Consider the following 24,157-nt stretch of genomic DNA (forward strand, 5'->3'; position numbering starts at 1 on the left):
TTGTTGAACAATCTGTAATGATATCCAAAGGAGCTTCCTCTTATAGTGGAAGGCACTGCCAAGTCCTCCTAAAGCGGATGAATACCAGGAGTGCATTGCCTATACTGTGAGCCTCGGCAACTGAAATCAAATGAATCTGGGTAACTTTTTTCAGAACTTCCTTTTGGAAAGACAAAATCCAGAGAGAATATTTTAAATATTTAAAACTTTATATCAGGTAGTCTTCTAAAAACAACTTTCTTCCAGCATTCTGTCTTTTCTGTCACTCAAAGTAGCCGCAGTTAAATGTTTCTGATAATGTTCAGCAGAATCATTTTTACTGAACTTTTACCCTGCATGGAGTGTTTGCTGGATCTGCCACAGGGTCACCATTGCAGCCAAGGTGCCTTCTCCCTTCCTCCAGGAATTTTACTTTCTGTATCATGTGAGTTTTTTCTCCGCTGGCTATCTGGCAAGTGGAGTTATTAATAGCTAACTTTTACTGATATGCACTGCTAGTGATTTGAGATTTCAGGAACTTTTGTATTTACTGGACTGAATGGAGGACGGCACTGAATAGGCCAGTATTTTTCTGGCTGAGGCTTCCGTAGATTTTTTTGACTGGTAACAAACGCAAACCAATGTGAAGTAAATTAATGCCTTTGGAAAGCAAATAAATTAATTAAACAGCTGTTCTGAAGCTTGCAAACTTGGGTGGCAGTTGGTTGTTCTACCTGGCCTGGCCATGTTGGAGGGAAAATAAAAAAATAAAATACCAACAGTAAGATTTCCTCTTACACAGACTGAAAAATAGTGTACAACTACCTGCATTTTCATTATTACCAATTGTTTAATTTTTATGTCATTTTGAATTTCATCACACATGATGTGTGTTGTATCTCTGTGTCTTGGTCTTTGAGGAAAACTTACTTTATTCTCTGTGAGAGGGGCAGTATTGGTAATAGAAAAGAAGAAAGTTCTCCGCTTAGTGAATGAATGGTGCAGTATGCTTTTCTTTTTATAACTGTTGCTACATCTATAGGTTTTGTAGTTTGCCTGAAATCTACTTTTTTTTCCTCTACTCCAGCATGCCGTTCTGTCTTCTTCCTTCTTGTGTTCCTCCCATTTCCCCCCTGCCCTTTGTCATAAGCTTTGCATTCTCCTTGTCCTGCCATGCGTTGTTGCTGGAGACTGCACAGTGTGTTGACCTGTGGAGAATAACAAGGCTGGTTAAACAGCTTGGGTATGCCACCAGATACGGTGGATTTAAGTGCCTCTGTCAGGCTCCAATTTCTACTCAGGTAAATGTGAATCTGCCCATCCGAGCATTACTGGAGAGCTGGGTTGACTGGAGGAGGTCTCCCAAATTTATTGCAAGCGAGGCAGACAAGTTCTGAAAAAAAATATCTTCAAGCTAAACATTTGGCCTTACTTTCCTTTTGCTTTAGAAAAAGATCAAAATGATATTTTCATGATGACAGTTTTTAGTAATTTCCAATGTCTCCAAAATTGAAGCTGTCCAAATATAAACCATCTAAGTTCTATTCAATAACAATTTGTCTGGTGAACTGCCAGTGGTCCTTGAATGCGTTTGGGCTACAGCTGAGGTAGGTATTTTGAGGTGCTGCGCTGGCACCAGAAAAACCTCAGAATTCCATGTGCTTTAAAACAAGTTGGAACAGAAATATTACCACAGGACACTATCAAAAAAAAAAGACTGGGATTCTTGTCAACTTCCTATTTCTTCATTAAAAATAAAATAAATTTAAACAGATTCTTATCCAAGGGGAAAGGAAAAATATATTTCACCTTTCACAAGCTGTTTTACTGGGTGTGCTAGATTTTTGTCTAGCACACATCTCTATAGAGATGGAGAGATCCAACATGGCTGATATGATAAAGTGTTTTACCTCATGGGTTTCTGCTTCTTACATTCATTGATATATTTGTGGAATTCCAAAGGCAGAGGGAAGCCACAAAAAGGTCACAAAACTGCAAGCCAAGGTAAACAGCCTGTCAGAATATGTTTAGCAAATGACAGTGTAAACCACAGAAAAAATATAGAAAGGAGAGGAAAACTTACTCCCTTGGAAAATACATTTCCTGGTTGGAAAGGTGTTGAAGTTTAGAGTCACTTATATCGCTTCCTTGTTCTTTTCCAATAAATTGTCTTTACTCAGGTTGTTAATTCAGACCATGGTCCCAGGCACCTAGGCCATAGGGAAGAGGAATACATGTTCTGCAACAGGTATAAGGGAAGGCATTGTGGGCACCATGACTAAAGGCAAAATGTCTTTCATACCAGGAAAGGAGACTGGACTACATCTTTGTGATAAATATTACTTAGCAATATTTGAATAACGTATTGAACATAGGACCAGAGCATTTCTTTAGTCATTGTCAAAGAGGGTTGTGTTTTCTCCTTTGTACACTGCAAAAAGAAGGATTATTTGTTTGGTTCAATGTGAATTTTAACATGTTTTACTCCACTGTAGACGGAAAATAGCTTCTCAGTTCTTGGTTATTTATCCTAGTTTTCTTGCATTTCAAGTACAAGCTTGTCTTCATGGAGAAATAATTTTGGATGGCTATGCTATGGTCCCCACTACTCTTTATCTTTGTGAATTATGTAGCACAATCTTGTAAATGCTAAAGCATCTGAGCCACTTTGTTTTGTTACTTTTCACAGCAAGTTCAGACTTCGGTCCAGATGTGCAATGCAAGGAATTTTAGTTTCACAGAAGATTCTTTGGGCACATTCAGCCTAGATAACTGACAGAAATAAAGTTATTGGCTAAAAATGTCATTATGTCCAGGAAATATGTGAGGGACTTTTCTGTTGATGTAGACAGAAAGTCTAAGGATTCCCCTTGCTGATGGTGAAACATCTATATTGTGCAGGGAGCTACACCTACATCTGTGTTCAGCAGTAAGAAGTCAATACTCATATCTCATATATTTGCTTTTGACAACAGAAATTTTTGTCTACAGCACCAGACTTGTTTGTTGAGCATAAAAGAACAAAAATCCTCTATGGGTCCTGGGGGAGGTATTGCAGAAAGGGAGTAATCATTATAAACTGTGCTGTATGTGCTGTACCACGTTACCTTGAGAAATTTAGGTTCAATTGGCTTATAAAATAGGTTTTACTAAATCCCTTAAATAGTGGTATTGCTAATTGTCCACACTGCAGTTTAGTACTAGCAAGTGCTATATAATGATTAGAGTGTTTCCAGATTGATTCACTTGGAAACAAGTGAATTCCTGATGACCAGAATGGTATTAGAGTGGGGGAAGGATGATTGAGAAACCTCTCAGTCTAGGTAACACTGATAACACACAGAAAAATTAGATTTTTTTTTTTTTTTATTAGGAATGGCAGCTTGTTTAGAAATATCACTTACAAAGACCATGGAAAAAAGAATCGAATATAAAAGAAACATCCCAGCAAACAGAATTATCTGGATCTGTCATGTATATCAGAAAGCTGAATGTTCATATTTTCAGCATGCTCTTTTCCCCTCTATTTTACCTCTCAACTAATGGCATTAATTAGCATTTATTTTAAGACTTTAGGGTTTAAACTGTGAAATGGGAGTTTCTCTTTTTCTTCAGGGATACCAGGAGACCAAAGGGTGCAATAGAAAGTACCCTGTAAGTTGTGTAGAAGCACTAACACCTATATTACGCCTGACCGCCCAGACATCTTAATCTTAAGTCAATACATATAATGATTAATTTATTCACTCTCTACAAATCAGAAAAGTAGATAATTATTTCATATTTGTAACGATAAAAAAGATTACCTTTAGAAACTTCATAAGCTGATCTTAAAAACTGAACTCTTAGTACAATTAATGTACAGACTGCCTTTGTAATAAGTTGTATACTTCATCATAAAGTAAAAACACTGGTGGATCAGTTTAAGAAATTAGTTAGCGTTTGAGGGGAAGAAAAGATGGTGATAAAGTAATTAGTATCATAAGTTCAATAAAGATTTAAAACTGTGGTACATGGCAGTAATGGATTTTGAACACAGTTAATGAGCATATTCATTGCATTCGTTTTTAATTAAGTGGAAAAAATACTGGTCCTTTAAATGGAGAAAATAAATGTGCAAGTCAGTCTTGCACAAACATGCAAAAAAAGAATTTATTGCCTGTTCTCTAACTAGGGAACTGGGAATCATTATAAAGATTAGCTTTACTGAAAAAAATCCAGAAAAAGCTTTAGTAGAAAATGTTTATGAGGTAATAATTTTCACATTAAATATTGCTTGGCATATATGATAGAGTGTGTGCGCAGATTCTTTTAAAATATGAGTATTTGCCATCATCAGAAGTAAGAGTGTTTGTACTCTTGAAAAGGATTCAATGCTATTTACCACTTTAGATTTACGTGAGACATATTTAGTATATGACTACACATATAAGAGAACATAAAAATATCAGAGATCTTGAAAATTTGAGAGGTGTGTTATGCTTGCGCTTAGAATACAAGTTGTGGTTTAAAAGTAAAATGATGACTCGGAAAGCTGCAGCTGTGAACTTTCAGATGCTTGCTGGGCTTTAACCGGTGCACTCTTGCTTTCCCGAGCACTGGACCATGCTGCCGCTGGGGCTTGGAGGGTTTCGGGCTGCGGCAGAGGAAACCCAGCTGAAACGCTCAGTGTTTACTCTGTCAGTGGGCAGCTGGGGAACTGACATGAAACAGGTTAAAGCACTGAAACCAGGCGTACCTTCTAGAGCAGTGGCTTTCAATGTTTTTATGACTGGGGAACCCACTAAACATTTTCCAGTGGAAGTGAGGATGGCTTATTGAACGTTATTGACTGGCGTTTCTTAGTTACCTTTCATGAACCTATTTGAAGTTGTTTACAGATCCCCAGGGATACACAGACCACTTGTTAAAAACCAATGAAAATAAATCAAACTTAATATGTTTCATTCTTTTAAAGCTCCCAACCCATATCTCTCTTGTCAATATTACCAAAATATCAGATTCTTTCTGACACGCAGTACGTCTAGGTCTTTGCTCAACAAATGTCTCATTGGGATATGCATAAAATCACAATGTGCTTCCAAGTTTCCCTAGGCCACCATGACCTTCAGGAGCTTGTTCACCACTGGTATTACAAGAGGGCAAGTTTTACGTACCAAAAAGCCCCTGAACTTTCACTGGTGACATGCAGTATACTGCTAGTGGTATTGCACTATGAGTTACTGTGCCACGCTTAGGCAATTTCAGTCTTTTTGCTCTGACTTTATTCTGCCCCATCCCACATGTTGTAATTGTCTTCCATAAAAAGAACAAACAAAATGATACTCGTGGGTCTTTTCAAAATGCTAACTCTGCTTTTATTTTTTTAACCTCACTGCATGATTTTATTATGTATTTAAGCCAGTAGCAACTTGGAAGCTAAGTTTAAACTAGCTGGCTTTGGTAGTGTACTTTTAGCATTAAAAAAAAAAGAAATTGCAAACTGCAGAGTCAGTTCAGTTTATTACTTAAATCAGGAATTTTATAGAAATTTTATCAGTAAATAAATATTTGATTTTCTTTTCTGTTCAGGTATGACTTTGTAGAAGTTGAAGAGCCTAGTGATGGCACTGTTTTAGGGCGCTGGTGTGGTTCCAGTAGTGTGCCAAGCAGACAAATCTCCAAAGGAAACCAGATCAGAATAAGATTTGTGTCTGATGAATATTTTCCTTCCGAACCTGGATTCTGCATCCATTATACACTTCTTATGCCAGTAAGTAACATGTTTCAGATTGGAACGTTTCAGGAAAAAAAAATCTTTGAAGTGGTAGCTCAAAAGAATCTTTTAATAGCTTAGGATTAATTACTGTTTATTTTTTAATAGTAATAATAATGAACAATCTGTCTTCCAGAACTGTACATTTTGTTTCTGTTTTTTAACTAACTGAGTGTTCTTGTGGTTCTTGTTGGATGGCTTTGGACTGAGAAGTTGTGGGCTCAGTTGTTTGTGTGGAAACTTCAATGAAATGTTTGCATTCTTAATACGGTACTGTGAAAAAAGAAATTTTCTAGCTTTGAGAAGAAGAAAAATCAGCATGAGAATCAGCTCTGTGACATTTAAAGGGCATTGGGAAGTTACAAAGAAGATTGAAGAAATTAATGTTTTTGTAAGTCAGCTGCTATTGACAAGCACAGCCAAATGATTATACCTAGTTGAAAAACTGAGAATTTCTTAAGCTTCTGAACTGTTTTATTATAGTGACAAAGCAGTGACAATGCATAATACTGCATTTTCCCTGGAAAATGTACTTTAGATTTCTTTTGAATGTTGATTATGGCTTGTAAATCGCAAGTATTAAACAATAGTTTAATTGCATAAAATGTGACTATTTTCACTGTCAACAGCTTTCTGTTACCTTTTTTCACCAGATGAAAGATCTCTGATAGCAAAACAATGTTTATAGATTTTAAAGGATGAGATAATGTTCTGAAACATTAGTGTGGAGCAAAACAGGAGTTGACTTGTTTTAGGATCGGTATTTCATATTTAAAGAGAGTATGGAGTATTTTTGTTAAATTCCTCATAATTCACTTTGTGAATCTCCTAAGTAGTCTTGTGGTATGTGGTATTTGGTTGGTGGAAAATATCTGCAAGCTCAATAAAAAATTGATCAAAAGAATCCATGTTGTAACCGCACTGACATGCGCTTCACTGAAATTGCATTTGGCTTTCTTACTGCTTTTGCCATTTTTGCCTCTTCTCCCCATTTGCAAAACTTCAGTTACTGAGAAGAAGCAAAGAACAATTCTGTGTGTCTTTTGAACAATACATAATCTTCTGTGTAATATATTTAGCATACTGTTGGTGATGTCAGTGAAGTGTAGTAGTGTACATGTGTGCGTGTACATATATATATATATGCTCTTTTCTGTTGTTTTCCTATAAGTATTTTTAAATATTTAGGCGTAACTCAGAACTATTTCAAAAGTGATTAAAGGTTTGATCTGCACATTTGACTCTTTTGTGAGTTAGACCCTTTTGTTAGTAGAATAGTATGACCTGATAATGATGTATTTTGAAATTAAATAAAATGTCAATCAGTCTCCAAACCAACTTGAAATATGGCCAGGTTTAAACTTTCATTTACCTGAGGGTAGAATGTAATAAGTATGTTTACTTTTAGAAAATGGTAAAAGAAAATCCCTAAATAGATGTATCTGTGGGCTGATGCCAGATTTCATTGTTGCAGCTCTAGTATTACATTTTACCTGCTACGTTTCTATCTGACTTATGTATGCTCCAATTTCTGTGGAATGAATTTAACAAAGACAACTGAAAATACCAGAATATATGTATAATTATCTTTATGCCATGCTGTACAAATAGACTGACATTCGATGGGGAAAACTGGTTATAACATTTAAATTACCAACATTTGCAAAACAATTTTTAATCTTCAAAATATTCACATCACTTATTCAATAGACAAAGACAAAGGTGACATTGTAGGATGCATTTTTAGTTTCCCCTTTTTCTCCATTAGCAAAGTTCATTTAGCATAAGAAGTATACACACAAACTGTTTTAGAAACCAGGCATGTTACCTGTCACGTATGTAACAGGCAAGAGCAGCCCCCTTCACGTTGTAGGAATTCAGAACTAGCCCCAAAATGTGCAGTATAACAACTCCTTATCGGTTTGCAAGGATGAATTTCCATATCTCTCTTTAAAAGGGTTGTGATGTTTTCATCAAGTTTCTGTTTTTATAAGCCATGCAAAATATAATTTCACATTTCAGACTGCAGATTGGAAATGAAATCTGTATTGATGAGTTTCAGGATTAGACCTGCATCTTGTACCTAAAACAACTGAAAACTGATGCCAAAAAACATGGTTTTCTTTAAAACTATAATGCTATCTCATCCAACATTCCAAAAGAAACAAAAATTTATGTCCCCTCCCCCCCCCTTACCTCCTGCAAAAAAGATGTCAGGTCTAGGAATGAGTGTAAATTTTATATAATTCTTGCAAAACCAAAACCCATTCACTTTGTGATTCACTTCAATGAATTGGTCCTAAACAGTTAATTTATTTTTTTTCCCCTCATTTTTTGACAAGAGGGGGAGGGGGAGATGCCTGGTAGACTAGCAATGAGAGATTGTTTGGGGAGAAATGAAGCAAAACTGAAATAAAACAGTGCAAGCTTGTTTCTGTATTTGGAGGCCACACACAGAGAGGGGCACCGGACACATTTTCAGGTCTTTTAAAGAACAAGAGAAATGGCTTTGTTTAAATCTGCTGTAATTTATCGTATATATGTATTTTGGCTTTGTATATTATATTTCAAACCAACTTTTCACATGATGAATAAGTAGGGGGAGAATGACTATTGATCTGATTACTCTACTTCTAAGATTTAGTCACTCTAAAGGACTCGCAGCAGTTCCAGTGTCAATAGATGCAACATCATTTTTTAGAAAGGTTTAGTGTGGCAGCATAAAAGCAGTGCATGTACTGTATACACGCAGAGTGCTCCCCAAGAAAAACATGAAGCTTTTCTTTGGATTCTAGTTAATTACAGTTCAATTATTTCAATTTCTTATATTTTTAATTGTGTGCCCTGGGTACATCTAGAACTTTCCGTAATTCTGGACTAACTCCACTTTTCTTTCCTCTGTTCCATAGTTGCAAGTTAATTTTTGTCTGGAATACCATAAAGTGGAAGGAAGTGTTGAAAAAGCTTACTCTTAACTAAGAAAATGTAGTTTGTGTTATTTCAGAACTATTAAGCTACTTTCAGCACAGCTGTTATTCGTAGTCACTCTTTTCATGCTCTGCCCTGCCACTTAGTCTGTGCTTACTGGTGAGCTGCTTTATTCACCAAGGGCTGCTTAGCGGTTGTTCTGCATTTTGACTGTTCAGCTATGCATTTATTAAAAGTCATGTTTTTGGCAGTGCTATACCACCTAAACCCTCTTAGAACTTTATTGCAAAAACAATCCATATTTCATTTCTTTCCCCCTTCTGTGCACTTGCCCCCAGTTACAGCTCTAATCCATATAGTAGCCACATGCAATTGAGGGGAACCTTATAACTCTTATAATATGTGTTTGGGCTTCAGTCTTCCTAGTGACTTGTTTAGTTTAAATTATGTCAGTTACAAGTTTGGCAGAGAAAACTTGATGTAATAAAGTCCATTGTTGCTTGGGGAAGGAGTGAATGGGATACTTGATGCCTGAGGTGCCATTAAGGAATGCATGACTGATTGCCAAAGCAGTTATTAATTATTCAGGGCACTCAGAACAAAGCACCTCCAGTTAAAGTTGAAGCTGGGGGTGACTGTATTCCCCTTATTTTTTGGCATATGGTAGCATGCCATTTGTCATCAAAGATCATGCCAAAGCTCTTTGCAAAGAACAGACTTAACCCTCTTCTATGCAAGTGAACATGAAGAGGAAAATCCAAGAAGCTGCTCAAAGACTGACCTGGTTTAAAAGTGACTTGGCAGGTGTTCTGTGATTTTTAGTGCAGTACCTGTATGGCTACCTGGATTTCAATCCAGGAGAGATCTATTTATTTTTTTCTTTTGATGCAGAGATGCTCATAGTAGTGCTCTTGCTATTAACAGTAATGAAGATCAATTTTAACACTGTGTAGATAATCTGTTTAGAGCTATCTAATAGCTGTTCCTTTATTGTATCCAAATTGGCTGAGTTTTGCTCTTTTAGGATTGAGCATGTCAATTTTGTTTGTGGAACCTTTTTAATTAAGCTTATTTGATGAAAAAGGCAAATAAAATTTAAATACTAATAGAAAAAGTGCATACTAATAGCAGAGAGAAAGGAAAGCTCTTACCTAGCATTCCCTTCCTTTCAAAAGTCCACAAATTTCACAGATATCAGGTATGTATCTTGCATTTCAGTACCAAAGACCGAGAGAGGCTTAACTTTGGCTGCGATAACTGAAAATCCATCCAGAAATATCCTAAAGGACATTATTGATCTCCTAAACAAAGGTTTTTCTACACTCTCTTAAGAAGTAATCAAAAGATTTTTGGAAATAACATGATTTCAGGGTTGTTTAAGCCAAGGGGATATAAAGCAGCAGGAGAGTGTATGAGTGTTATTTAGCGCTTTGCAATGCTGCACGAAATGAAAAAGGACTGTGAAAATCCTTCATATGATGGGAAGGACTCTTAAACAAAAACTCTGTGTTCAGAGTTTCCACTGGTTAGGTATAGCTAAGCCCAGATAAATCAACAAATTTCTAAAGATGCTCCAGTATGCAAATTCAATCATTCCATTTTTTTGTGTGTGTGTTCATTGTAAATCACAGAGGGTTTTGGACTAATTCTATCCTTGGAGTTTTCCTTTTTGCATTAAATTTGTGCTTGAGGTCTAAAGAGAAATTCCTTTTAAATTTCTTAAATGAGACGTTAAATGTCACCCCAAAATATGTAGATAGGAGTGACATGCTTCAGGTTAATCAAAGAACTACAAAAAGTACAAAACCGAGGATGGCTGTCATCCATGGGACAGCAATGAGGGGGGCGGAAAAAAACCCTTTGAAGCAGAAAGAACCTCTGAAGGATATTTCCTAATTAAATCATAACATCTTGTTTTCCTGTGACCATATCTCATTCTGTCGCATGGACAGCATAAAAAAATTAAAAATCTGTGTATGTGAAGCAGACTCACAGAGAGACAGGGTTAGAAATGAATCCAGCAAAATTGTTCTAGCAAAATTATGAGCCTGCGCAGAAGTCCGTGGAAGTATGTCCTTGACCTGCCCAATCAGAGATTACTGTGGATTTTTTGAGACTCTATAAGGAATGGAGACATTTTGAACCAAATTTGTTGTCATTTAGTTCTTAAAAGGATTGAAAATAGTTATATGATAACAAGCTTTGTACTTTGAAGGACTAGGTTGCTTTACCTCTGGCCAAAATTTGAATGTAGTTTCTCATGTAATATATGTAGTGTGTAACATTTCTCTTTTGTATTTTTCTGTGATAGTTTTACAGTGGCTTAGGCTGAAAAGGATCAGAAATGGTTTCATTGACTATTTATAGGACAAAGTAATTTTGTTTTCTTGGACATTTTTTGGTATTTATTTTACAAATTCATTGTATGTGTTTGACTAAGATTTAAATTCTTTGATTTTGGAAGTTTATTGACTCACAGTTTCACTGTGGTGAAAGGTATAAAAAAATCAGCTGTTTTTCTTATTTCTAAACAAGTAACAATAATTTGAGGTTACCACACCTTAAATGTCATGCTTTGGTTTTTTTTCTATCCAACAACTTCAGTAGAATTTCTTCCTGAAAATTTAATGAGTGTTCAACAAGTGAAATAATTGATTCTGGTTATGGAGCATTTATGTAAGTCTTAAAATTGTATTTTTGAATTACATTCTTGAGGGGAAATCAAAACAATGCAAGGGAGAAAAGCTTGGAAAAACTGCTTTCCTTTAAATAATCAATAGCATCATGTAGAAGTTGGATCACTCTGGCAACCTGTTTCAAGCAGAAATTATTGCCGTAAACAAGAGATGGGATACTGCAACTGTCAAGAAAAAGCCGTCAGCCCTTTTTACTCCTTTAGCCAAATTATGTCTTTGGTCACATATTAACCCTCTCATCCCACAAGAAAGCACACAGTAGGATGATTCAGTAATGCAAACAATGTTTAACCTCTTTAAATGCCCTAAAAAGTGAAAAAGTTTAGAAAACATATGAGAAAAGTATTTCAAATACATGAGACAATCTCTTTTCTTAGATTTCTGTGAGTTACTAAAGGATATTATTAGGTTTCCATTTAGTAATAAACATTTATATTGTCAGGAACTCTTTTTTATTTGGAAACTTTATTAGTGTGTCTCATAGCATTTTCATTTAATTTGAAAATGTGTATTACTTTTACATAGTCTACCATTTACTTTATTGTAGTGTTCTGCAACAAATCTTGCATATATAAGTTTTAATGTTGTGTGCTGTGTTGCTTTCAAAAAGTCTACAAGAGAAGTTAAAGATAGAAAGAAGAGTGGTTTTGTCTTGTCTTGAACAACTTCAAAATTATCCTGGAATGTCATGACTCTGGGAGTGGTCTGGCTGGTGTATGTGGGATCTTAAGTAACATTATTTATGTTTGGGAACAATCTGAAAGAACTATATTTTGCCAAATGATGAGAAAATAGAAAAAAATAAGAATAAAAAAACAAAACCCAACACAAAAACCCCACACAAAACTGTACAAGTCCAGGAAAGATAGTAATGTGGAGAACCCAATCTGCATTAATGATGCCAGGAAGAGAATACATGATACATGGGGAATCTGGATTGGGGTGAATTACCAGCCTTATGGATTACCACAGTGCTTACCTTTGGTGTTACTTTTGTCATTCAACTTGACTTAATAGACATTGAAGTTTACACCTGCTAATAAGCAGGGAACACATCACTAATGAAAATAACTGTCAACCATTATATTTTAATATTATAGTCCTGAGTATATTCTGGGAATCCTCATTGTTAAAGTGTATCCTTATAGTAAAACACAGTTAAACATCAAAACGCAAGATTTAAAAATATGTAAATGTCTTTTATTGTATTTTGACATCAGAATTTGAAGGACATTTCAGAGTTTTTTACTTAATGAAATGGCTACCATTATACTAACTGATAAACTTTTTTTCAAGTAGTATTTGAGTCTTTTGATTGTTCTTTTTTCATTAAGTTCATTCATGAAGGACTAAAATTGGTCTAATCAGAGCAATTACACAGAAGAAATTAACAAAAGAATAATACTGCCACTTCATAGCAATTATAAATATTAGCTTAAAATATGTTATTCTCTGGTTGTACCAACCTTTCTTTAACTGATCTTCAAAGAGATTCTCTCTTCCTTTGCAAATATCTCAATTCTAAAACAGTTCTTTACAAGTGAATGAGGATCAGATCAAGCTGGTTAGTCTTTATCAGTCAGTAGTAATACATTAAAGCATTTAATATGTGTTACGTAAACTGGCATGTGAATTTGAAAATCTATTATTCAGCAGAGTTAGCAGTAATGTCATGTTTCTAAGCTTTTCCAATTGCCTTCCCAGTTTCACAAATGTTAGGCCACCTTGAATCAAACCAAAGGTTGTCTGTCCCAGGAGCCTGCAACCAGCAGTGGTCATAAATGGATGGCAGGGAGCACTAGGAGGAGGTCAAGCAGATGTGATTCTTCACCCCTCCTGTACTACCTCACTTACCAGCTATTTTCATCACAAGAGGGGGATTCCCTGAGCCTGTGTCCTTTCTTCATTTAGTAATCTGTAACAGATGTTCCTCGCAAATAATTGTCCGTGTACCCCTTGAACCCAGGTAAACTTCATGCCTTCACAACATCCTTTGTTAAAATGGGATTGTATAGGCACCTCATAGAAAAGGAACTTCAAACAACTCCTATACTTGAGAGGGATATGTATGTATATAAAAATGTGTCACTCCTAAACTCTGAACTCACTGATCCCATGTAATTGGAGCGGCTGGATGCTACCTCAACATAAATATTCCACAATGATGTCCAAATGTTGCTGTAGTCTTAAAATTATTCTGTAGTCATGGTTCCAATTTATTTGTTCAATCTTATTGATCATATCTATTCTAAAGAGTACAATGTCTCAGTTACTTGTGCGTGATTTTTTTATATTTAATCCTTTACTAAATGTTATATAAACAACCATTCATCTGATATGTTTGGTTAAAAAAAAACAAAAACCACTCCCCCAACCCCGAAAAACATGCAAGAAAAAACCAACACCACCTTCCTGTTCTCCAAGGTCCCTTTAGCTCCGCTGGGTTGTTTAGTTTTGTTGTTGTTTTTTTTGGGGCTACATTTTTCTTTATTTTTTATGTTTTAAGTATTACATAATTGTCTAGTTGACTATCCCTTTTCCAATTTCCAGGATCAACATGTTATTCACAGCTTTTTGAGAAAGCACGCTGATGGCTTCTCTACAAATTCCAAAGCAAAGTGACTCTGTCCCATTCTCAAAGTAACCCCCTGTGTAACTGGCACAGTCCTAGATTTTTTGTGCTTTCAAATACTGAGACGTTGTGTCTGACATGCTTGCTAGTGGAAAAAAAGGTAAGCAAATGTACATTTGATACGAGGTTTCAGGCAGCACCGTAATTTTCAGTTATGCTATTTTAGCTGCATTCATGTCATGTCCCTCTCCATTATTAATATCTCAGTCATGCTGCAGTCCTATCCATTGCCTCACCCCAACAAAACAGGCAGTAACTCATTACAGTGGTGTGTACTGTGCTAATTTTTCTTACCATAATTCTGGTAGGAAAAGATGAAAACAGGAACGAAAGGAAAGAATTTGGGACAGAACAGAGGTTACTCTGTGCAACTTATCAATTTATTTATTTTTTTTTACATATGGTACAGATCTGAAAGGCTCGTAGAAACAGCAGAATTGCATGGAAAAAATGGAATGATGGGTGCAGCTCTAGACGTCTGAGATCAAATCAGCCGTGGAGCAGCTTCTGTAGGTGCCTGACTGCACAGTCTAACTCCACAGACTGGTGGAAGCACCTCTTTAAATTCAGGCGAAAAATTCTTGACAGAGTAATAACACTGTATAGTAGCTTCAGGGTAAGAGTTTGCTTGTGGAAAGATTAATGTGGGGTATTGGTATTGGTATTAAGAGAAATCCTTTTGTTTCTAAAAAGGGATAGATAATAAGCACTATGGGAATACCAAAATTTGCACCTGTCTTGTCTTTGCAGTACCTGGCCTCTGGTGTTACAGATGGGGATTATGAGCTGTCATTTGTTAGCTTCTCATAAGTACCCAAAACTTTTTTAATGATGATGATGAAAGGTTTTGCTGAAGAAGCCAGGATTTTTGTTGAAAGGCTTTTGGTTTTGTTTTCGTGGGAAAGTCTATATAATCACAAAGCTCTTGCATCTGTTCTTTCGATTATCTCTGGCTAGGGTGGTGGAGAAGGAATTCAGGAGGGTTGCTTCCATATTCCCTCCTGATAGCTGGTGTATGTTGTTGAAGAACCGTGTTTAAAAAACAAAATGAATTAAACAAAATCTTACATGTGAAAATGGAGGGCAATTTGTTCGGCTAAAGACATTTCCAGAGGCAGAATGCTCAGGCTGCTTGACTGTTCATTTCACTCTGCTTTTGGGCTAGATTGTAAATTGTAGTAAGAAAAATAATAAGAATCATTTATGAGGAGAAATAAAACACTGGCCATCAAATTGAAGGGATTGATTTAGTGCATGGAAGACCAGATTTAAAGCCACTTGAAAAGTGGAGGTGTGAAAGCAGATGGTACAGCCTTTGGAAGAAATTTTGCATGAAATCCTACAGACATCATGAAGTTGGTGGTTCCTAATAGCCCTTTCCTTTCAGCTGCAAAAGGATTCCTTGGGGGAACTTCATAATAACTCTACTCTGACACCACATACAACAGTTCTCAGGTCTCATCCAAGTAAGTCTGTTAGGTGGTTAGGGGAATTTCAGTGTAGTGGTGTAATAATTAAATTGTAAATCATGTAAAATGGTGTAAATAATTAAATCAGTCTGAAACTTTATTGTCCTGTATGTAGCTCTGGTGTCTTTTGGTAAAACTTAGTTAACTTAAGAGTTTCTTGGTAGACATCTCTTGTTCTAAATGTTCTTCTAATAGTGTGACAAATACTCTTTAAAAAGCATGACCGTCTTTAACAAGGCCGATGCTATGCTAAGGTAATTTTGTTAGAAATCAATATCCTTGTAGTTTTGTGAAGAGTTAGCATAGTAAATACAGTTTCTTAAATTTGAATTATCACATGGTTTTTTTTCAGCATTTATGTTTTACCTATTGTGCCTGCATGTGAATGTAAACATGTCATATTTCTGAAACTTCAAAACATCTAAAATCTAAAAGTGCTTAGTTACCAGCTGGGGTTAAATCACAACATAGACAAATTTTGCTAACTGTGCAACGGACCCTGAACTTCTGTGCTGGCTAACCTAACCAAAATGACTTGGTGGCCAAGCAGAGCAAGATAACTGAGTTGAGCCAAATTATCAAAATCACTCGGTCATCATCTGTATTTCATGGGGGAACGGGACAAACGCCAAATCATTTTAAACTTGCTAACTGGCAGGACAGTTAGTCACATATATGTAGACTTTTAATACGTAAGCTGTTAATAGGGTTGCCCTTGCTTATCTTCTGAAAATCACTCTGATCTTCTGAACTCTTCTGACTTGTGTGTGCATATTTGTCTTCGGGCTTTTCAATGTGAGGTGTTCTGAGTAATCAAAAGTTAATAATAAAATACTTCCCGTTCTTGAGTCATCTGGGTTATGCCTTTTTGGCTTGGAATTCTTGTCTTTTAGTCAAAGTAAATTCTGCCATTGATCTCTTGTTTGCACTCTGTCAATATATATAACTTTAAATACTGTATTTACATTTTTTAATTGCCTTTCAGTCATAGGCACCTTTCATGTAGGAAAAAACCTTGCGATTAGGTGCCTAAAATAGCAGTACATCCTTTGATGCAACACAAATGTAGAATTAAGGTTCATATGAGCATTTTGAAGCTGTTTTCTGATATAAAGCACTTCAGAGCACAGCCCAGTTTTCCACCATAAACCAAAGGTAGATGGTCAAGTCAACAGTACAAAGACAGATGAAAAATTGTCAGAGCATTTTCAGTTGTGTTCTCAATTGTCATTAAGAATAAAAAAACTAATTACTTTTACAGGTAGGTATTTACATAGATGAAAGACAATATAAAATTTGGAAGTAATTTACTACTTTGCTAAGAAAACATATCTAAAAATATTAGAACTTTAGGAACAAACCTGCACATCTTTGATGTGACAAAGGGATCAGATTGAATGCTCGATATTTGGCAGATGTGGGAGACAGTTGAATCTGAACCTTCTGCAAAGCCCCCTGTAAGGAGGCGAAGCACAAGTGCAGGTTTTTGGGCAACTGTCAACCCCACAGGAGCCTTTTGCTCCAAAGAACCCCTTTGAGGTGATGTCATGAGAGAAAAGCAAAGCAAAATCAGCTGTTACTTTTGCAAGCTACTAACCTGTATCTCAATGTAGTTAAGGATTTATTTATGCATTTTCTTAGAATTAAGACTAAACAGAAGAGGAGAAAGTAGCACCTACTGTTTGTATCTAAGTGCTAGTAAGTAGCAAAGGTTTTTTTTCAGATTTTCATTTAGATAATAGGTACACTTTCAGGGTCTTATGTGATTATTTTCTGAGTGTGGTTGCTGCCCATTGTTTTAAGCAGGCATCCTTTAATTTTTTTGTCATTTACTGCCTCCTTTTCTGTGAACTATGTATCTCTTATCTCTTACTAGTGCATCTAATATTTTAAAAAAATATATTGGGAAGGTATTTCTTTAAATTGGAAAAGAGACTTCCTGTGTTCTCAAAGAAGAAAAAAAAAAGTAATAAAATTTCCATGATAAGGTTTGATATTTCATTACCTGAAACTGCTTAAAAATTAAAGGGGAGTTTGGAAAATCAATAAATTAAAAGCTGCCCAAGCGTGAACAGAGCCAACATTTCTCTGCAGGCTGCTTCAAAAAAGTTAATGATAATTTTAAAAACAATTGTGTTAACCTAAGGAGTACCATTAAGTAAGTCGTACAAAGGTATAATTTACAAAGCTAGTGCTATACAAAAATGCCAGTGGATAATTTATAGACAGGGGCTGGCCTAAATTTCATGGTTAATACTTGGAAGAGTGGCAAAATACTCAGATGATGTCATCATAAAAATCTGAAACCAGAGGAAAATCATTTTAACAGCACATTTAACATTTAACAGGTTATAAGAAAAAATATTACTTTCCATTCTTAATTTTTCTTTAAATCTAATTCCCTAATAAAGTATGAGAGTATACTTACTTATGAAAGATTCCACACTGTCCTTCCTTTAATTAACTACTTACAAAAAGTAATCTCCTAATGAAGCAATTAGAGAATCCCCAAAGAGAACCAGGAAGAAGCACATATTGCACAGTTGCAGCCTGTGAACTTTTCAGTTATGGATATTTTATACCCTGCTCTGACTCTGTCGCATACAGGGCTCTGTCTCCAATAATGGCCTGTCATAGGCCATGGCTTCCTTGCAGTAAGGCACTTGTACCTTCCACTCATATTTTTTGCTGCAGGAGAAGGATGGCAGCTGTTTTCTGTTTTCTCTGTGTGTTGAGGTTTAGAGGAGAAAGAGAAAATAATAGGTTACCTAAGGGGGGATAACTTGCAATAGTCATAGTGCCAAATTGTCATGGTTGGATCCTGTTGTTTACAAATAGTATTCCTGTGGTTTTTGTCAGGAGAACAACTTTAACGTTATTCTAACAGTGCATCAAATTGGATTTATTATTGCATGCAATTTTAATATTCATTATTTCTATTCATACAGTGATAAGCACGCAATTGAAATTGCAATAATAGATAATGGTATACTTTCCAACTTACAGGCTTTTGAAATCTTTGGATGTTTTGATTCTAGTTCCTCTTTGTCATATAGACAGTGTGACTGGTGACGGACAGATTTTTGAACAAGCAGTTCCCATTGCCCTCAACTGGAAATATTAGGTAATGGAGTCTGAAAAACAATGACCACACCATCAAAATAATAGCCACATTATCCAAGTTTAAATAGACTATTGTTTTAAAAAAAAAAAAATCGATAAATTAATTGGAAAATAATTGTTTTTCTATACGCATTTATTACACTAAGACTGATGTTCTGCCCAATGAGATCTTATTTCACTCTTGCTACCTACTCCTCTAATTTCCTAATAGATTGAATTATACACCATGGACCAGTTTCAGCAATGAAGTAAAGATTGCCTAGAAGAATTTAACTTTGGTAATTGGGTTAAAAACAGTATTGATGTTATCATTCTGAGATCGCAATCAGTGTTTCATCTCAAAAAATTGGTTTAATTTTTCTGTGGGAGTAGTGAAACAGTGGGAGAAAAAAAGGAGAGGTGTCAGTATTTTAGTTGCTTACTAAAGCATCCTCGTTTTGCAGAATTCTGTTTTACAACACGTAATAGTTGCTAAGGTAACCCACATCTAATACTAATATATTGTTTGAGGAGAGAATAGAACCTTAACTGTTAGATAGCAAAATGTCCTCTTTTGACGTTTTAACTGGAATATAAACTTACAAAGGGAATTTTTACTCTTACAAATTCAGCCAAATTATATTGAGTTTATTATGGTGATATACTTGAAATAACAATTTGCCTCTCCTTCCATTCCACAAGTGGTGTGTGCTTGCACATCCTAATGTCTTCATTCAAATCCTCATGTTTGTCCAGTGGGACTGCACGCATAATCTGAAAGACGCAAAACAGCTTCAAATTAAGTAGTAAATAGTGGAAGAAGGCTAAGAACATGATAATACTATCATCTTGGTAATTAGGTATCTTAAATGTATAATCGTTTACAAAACCAGAAAAGATTTTCTCCAATTACTAGATTGACTCTTTCTTCAGCAAAGCATGGCAGCCATCACAGTCAATTTACCCAATTTGTTTGACATTGTTTTGTAAGTGTAATTTATGCAGTATATCTCAATTACGTTTCATTTTTGGTAATGAGAACCTTCCCAATTGGTTTCTATTCTTATTTAAACAAACAGATCATCTCATGGGGCTTCACTGTGCAGGGCAGGTGGGAGAAATACCACCAGTAGTAGTCATGCAGATCTCTTCAGTGGATGTTCTTGCCCAGTGTTTCCTTGCAAAGTCGCTCCCCTCCCCCACTTCTTTTTTCTCTTCGGCAGCAGATTGTAACGTCTGACCATCATTCCCAAGAAAAAAAAACATACTAAGACATATACTCAGTGATAAATGCTCGTAAATAATGTCTTTTTATTACCTTAATATCACCTTAATTTCTCTTCTAATTTGGTTTATTTGTAAAACAGTGTTTTGTCAAGCATTCAAATGAGCATTTTCAATCATACCGTTTTGAAGCACAGTTTCTGTCTTGATCAAAGGATAAACTTGTGGTTAGCCAGTATCTTTTAGTCTAGTGGGCTAATTCAGCAAATAACTTTGTGTGATGTTGGGTTCAACAGAACGAAAACAATGTCTGCAGTTCACAGAAAATCATATTTTTATGGGCTGGAAAATTCAGGTGGAACCAATGCCTCACACTTTGGCTCTTTATTTAAACTGATAACAAACCCCACATCTAACCACTTCCTAGATTGCGATGAATAGCAGCCTGTGAAACCACAACTAATTAAAGCTTAGAAAACCACAGGTTTTGATGTCTGTGTTCTGTAATTAGTTCTTTATATTCTACATGAAATCATCAGAAGCACCCAGTTTTCCTGAATCAGTGAATGGGAAAATAAGAGACTGAGGGAAACAATATTTTAAGTATAAATACAAGCAGAAAAGTACCATAGACTCAATAGAATGGTTTGAGTTGGAAGGGACCTTGAAGATCATGTAGTTCCAACCACCCTAGTGGTGGGGGGGGTGTCCCTAGTGGGACACCTCCCACTAGACCAGGCTGCTCAAAGCCCCATCCAGCCTGGCCTGGAACACTTCCAGGGATGGGGCAGCCACAGCTTCTCTGGGCAACCTGTTCCAGTGCCTCACCACCCTCACAGTAAATAATTTCTTCCTAATACCTAATCTAAATCCTACCCTCTGTATGTTTCAGTGTGTAAATATTGATTTTCAAATGGGTGTTAAAAAGTTTTTTATAAAAAGGGCACATGTGAGAAATAGAATGAGGAATGCCTCTGTAGAAGGCTTCACAACTCTTAAAATTATGCTTTTGAAATACAGAAGGTGAGGGGTTTGGTTTTTTAAAAGTGTAATAGCAAGGTAGAACAGTAGTTTGTAAATGGGTTAAGACTAGTGCAGCGTTTGTGTGTGGCACTTCCTTTCTTGTGCGGAGAAGTGTTTTGACTTTGTATCTTTACAGCACGGGGTGAATGTGCGAGAACAGAGGCATAATATGAAAGATTTTTCCATCATTTCTGTTACAGAGAGTGCCACTTTTACTCCTATTATGTTAGCAAGCAAAAAATAATGTAATTAAAAAAATATACATATCAAAAGAGTTGATCTAGTTGACTAGATCAGTTAGAGATAATTTGGCCACATCTGTGGAGAGTGACAGGGTCCTGTCTGACCAGGAAAGAAGCTTTTTCAGGCTGAATGGCAGTCGATTAATTTACTAGCAGTCTTAAAGAGAATCAGATTTGCTCCACAACATGCTGGATTTGTTAATACTATGGGTTTATTACTTGGCAGATTTCATCTTTCCTTCTTTTCTTCTTGTTTGGTTGTTGTTTTTTTGTTTTTTTTTTTCACGTGTCAAGGAAAGGGCTGAGAAGGAATTGCATGTATAAAGGAAAACATTATCTATTTATGCATTATAATAAAAATAATTATACTGTTTCAATGATTTAATTATTTTTTTTTAATAACACCAAGCATCAGGCTGAAGCAGTTACTTGTAGTGGTGCCTTAAAATTCAACCTATTCTATTTTAATAGATTAGTTCATGCTGTAAGCACACAAAATTTCATGGGAGCCTACTAGAAATAGAATGAAATACCCTGCTTTCAAACCAACTTTGAAGGATCCATTTTAAATAGTGGCCATAGAGATTGAAAAAGTAAAGCGTGGCAGAAATGCATCTACTTTTATTTTGTAGCTGATGCTAAAACCATCTTCTTAAATGGGTTATATTACATACTGTTTTGAGACTTCAAAGAAATTGTAAATGATACTGCCAAAGGAACTACTGCTGCTTCTAAGGAACAAACTTTTATTAAAAACCCGTGACTCCCTACTTTTCTTCATGAGAAAGTAGTTAAATTGAAGCCCAAAATTGTATTAGTTTCATTAATTTTCACATGCTTATATGAGTTAAGGGCTTGTGGGTTGACATGTGACAACAAAAAAATACATATTTTTCTACCAAATAGTCTATATTTAGGTACACAGGCATGCAGTTGTTGCTTTTTATTATAACATTAATAGAATAAATCTAAAGGGTTAAAATGTACGCATGGAGGTTTGTACAAACATACAAATCAATGAGGAAAAAGGTGCATTAGAGTTTGGTTACGTATACAGAAGAGTTTGGGGCGTAGCTAGTCAATAGTGCAAATTTTAGAATGATTTAGAATTAATTTGTTTCTAGAATTCAGCATTTCCCTCAGCGTAATTTTGCATGTCTTTTAGAAACAGTGAGGTTACCAAATAAATGATGTGTAATGCAATCACAGAAATGCAAGGTTGGAAGGGAACTCAATGGGGTCTTTTCTGAGCCATAGTCCTGCTCTAAGCAGGAAGTAGATAGACCAAGCTCATTCTTACTAGACTTTTGTTCTGTTCCTGAAGTTTAGGGACAAATATTTCAGAGATTTCCCTGATCATCTGTTACACTGCTTTACATAGTATGAAATTTTTTTCTGATACATAACATAAATCTTTCCTGTCACTGATGTACTAGGGAACAGCTGATCATCTGATGGTCTCTTACATGTTATTGCATCTCCTGTCAGTCTAGTCTTGTCTAGATTAAATAAACTTGTATCACTCGATCTTTTATCATAGTTCGTGTTTTCCTTTCCTTCTTGCTTTTTCCTCTGAATATTCTCTTTCTCTCTGCCTATATCTTACAAATGCTGGAGGTAAAACTGAACACAGTATTTCTCTAGCAGCTCAGCAGCCTAGCTTTATGGTGCTGTTCTGCAAATATCTGAATCAGATTTGCCTTTTCCATAACAGGATCACATTGTCTCCTATTCTGGTTTTGTCCCCCTGTAATGCTGGTTATTCTGCTTCAGGACTTCTGTACTCATGATTTTGCATTTATGCTTTTAATGTTTTGCTCCTAAATGCAAGATTTTTTGCCTTTTTTTTTCTTAAATTTCTCTTATTAAGCATACTTTCCCAATTTATTTTGCCTTTAATTTGTTGTGTAATCACATATACTATGCTTGTGTGCATAATATATATGAGGTAACATGAGATGGGAATTAAGAGATATAGATAGTAGAAAACATGTAGGTAGAAGTGATACAGCTGAACACTAAGAGTATGTCCGGACATTATGGCTAGCAGTATAGGCCTATAAAAAACTAGCTCACAGATTATAAATCTGGCTTGTTAAAACAGTGTGAGATCTTTACGTGGGCAATGTAAGCCATAGTGTCTACCATGCTTTTTGGGTTATGAAGTGTGTGTTACATACAAACCAAACTTTAATATGACAAAAAATATAAATTATTTTTCTTCACAAATCTTAAAATATGGTCGGTCTCTAACATGTTTGATGACACTAGGAACTGATACATGAGGACAGAGCTGAGGTTCCTTCCTTCCTTGCAAAGTAGTGTTTTGTTCAAGGACTTTTTACCTTCAAGGCAGGACAAGCTCTGATTTGCAATGTCTGCTGTACAGGAATGTAGGGTGTGTTCTTTTTATTGTGATATGAAATCAACAGAAACCTGTTGTGGAATGCAATTTAACATGTATACTGAAAGATCAAATTAAAATTGCGTGTACTGTAGAAGTAATTTTCATCATCCTTGACAAATACACTTTCCAGTAGTAATAAGGAGTCATTTCTATGTTTAATGTTTGATGAACCTCCTGTGAACCTACTGGTATAAGTAAACATTTTTTTAACAACAGCTACCCATTTCTAATACGTAGAGGGAACTTAAAGAGCAGTTCATTCCCTGACACCGAACATTTGCTGTTGTTCCATTTGGTTAAGCTTTTTATAAGTATTCACTTATTTTGAGTAAAATGAGTAATTTAAAAAAAGGTCTGCAAGCATGATGTCCTTTAATTATGGCTGACCACATCCCCTGTCACAGAAGAATGTTCAAGAACTTTTTTCTATTCAGAACAGCTGCGCTTATGTTGACTGTTTATTCCTTATAAACTGCTGTCTGTTGAATAAGAACGAGAGCTTTGTGTACAGAGCAAAAAAAAAAAATTCTTCTGTAAATCATAAATGTAGCAGATGCATGTGTTTCCTGTATTAATTTTGTGTGTGTCTGTAAATGAAGTGATTAATAACCACAGTAACCCCATTTTCAATAGGATTTGAGCAAAAAATCCTTGTACTATATCTATGTGTTCACCACAGTCTGACTGTGGGAATCTCTTT

General features: G+C 35.6%; 1 protein-coding gene across 1 annotated transcript in view; it reads left to right on the forward strand.

Moving 5' to 3' along the window:
* Positions 1–24,157, forward strand: part of PDGFC (platelet derived growth factor C) — a 134,072-nt gene that overhangs the window by 91,462 nt on the left and 18,453 nt on the right. The window contains exon 3 of the mRNA XM_054203838.1: positions 5,551–5,731. Within this exon, the coding sequence (XP_054059813.1) occupies positions 5,551–5,731 (181 nt within the window). The remainder of the gene's footprint in view (positions 1–5,550; positions 5,732–24,157) is intronic.

Source organism: Rissa tridactyla, chromosome 5, assembly GCF_028500815.1.
Source record: "Rissa tridactyla isolate bRisTri1 chromosome 5, bRisTri1.patW.cur.20221130, whole genome shotgun sequence".
NCBI lineage: Eukaryota > Metazoa > Chordata > Aves > Charadriiformes > Laridae > Rissa > Rissa tridactyla.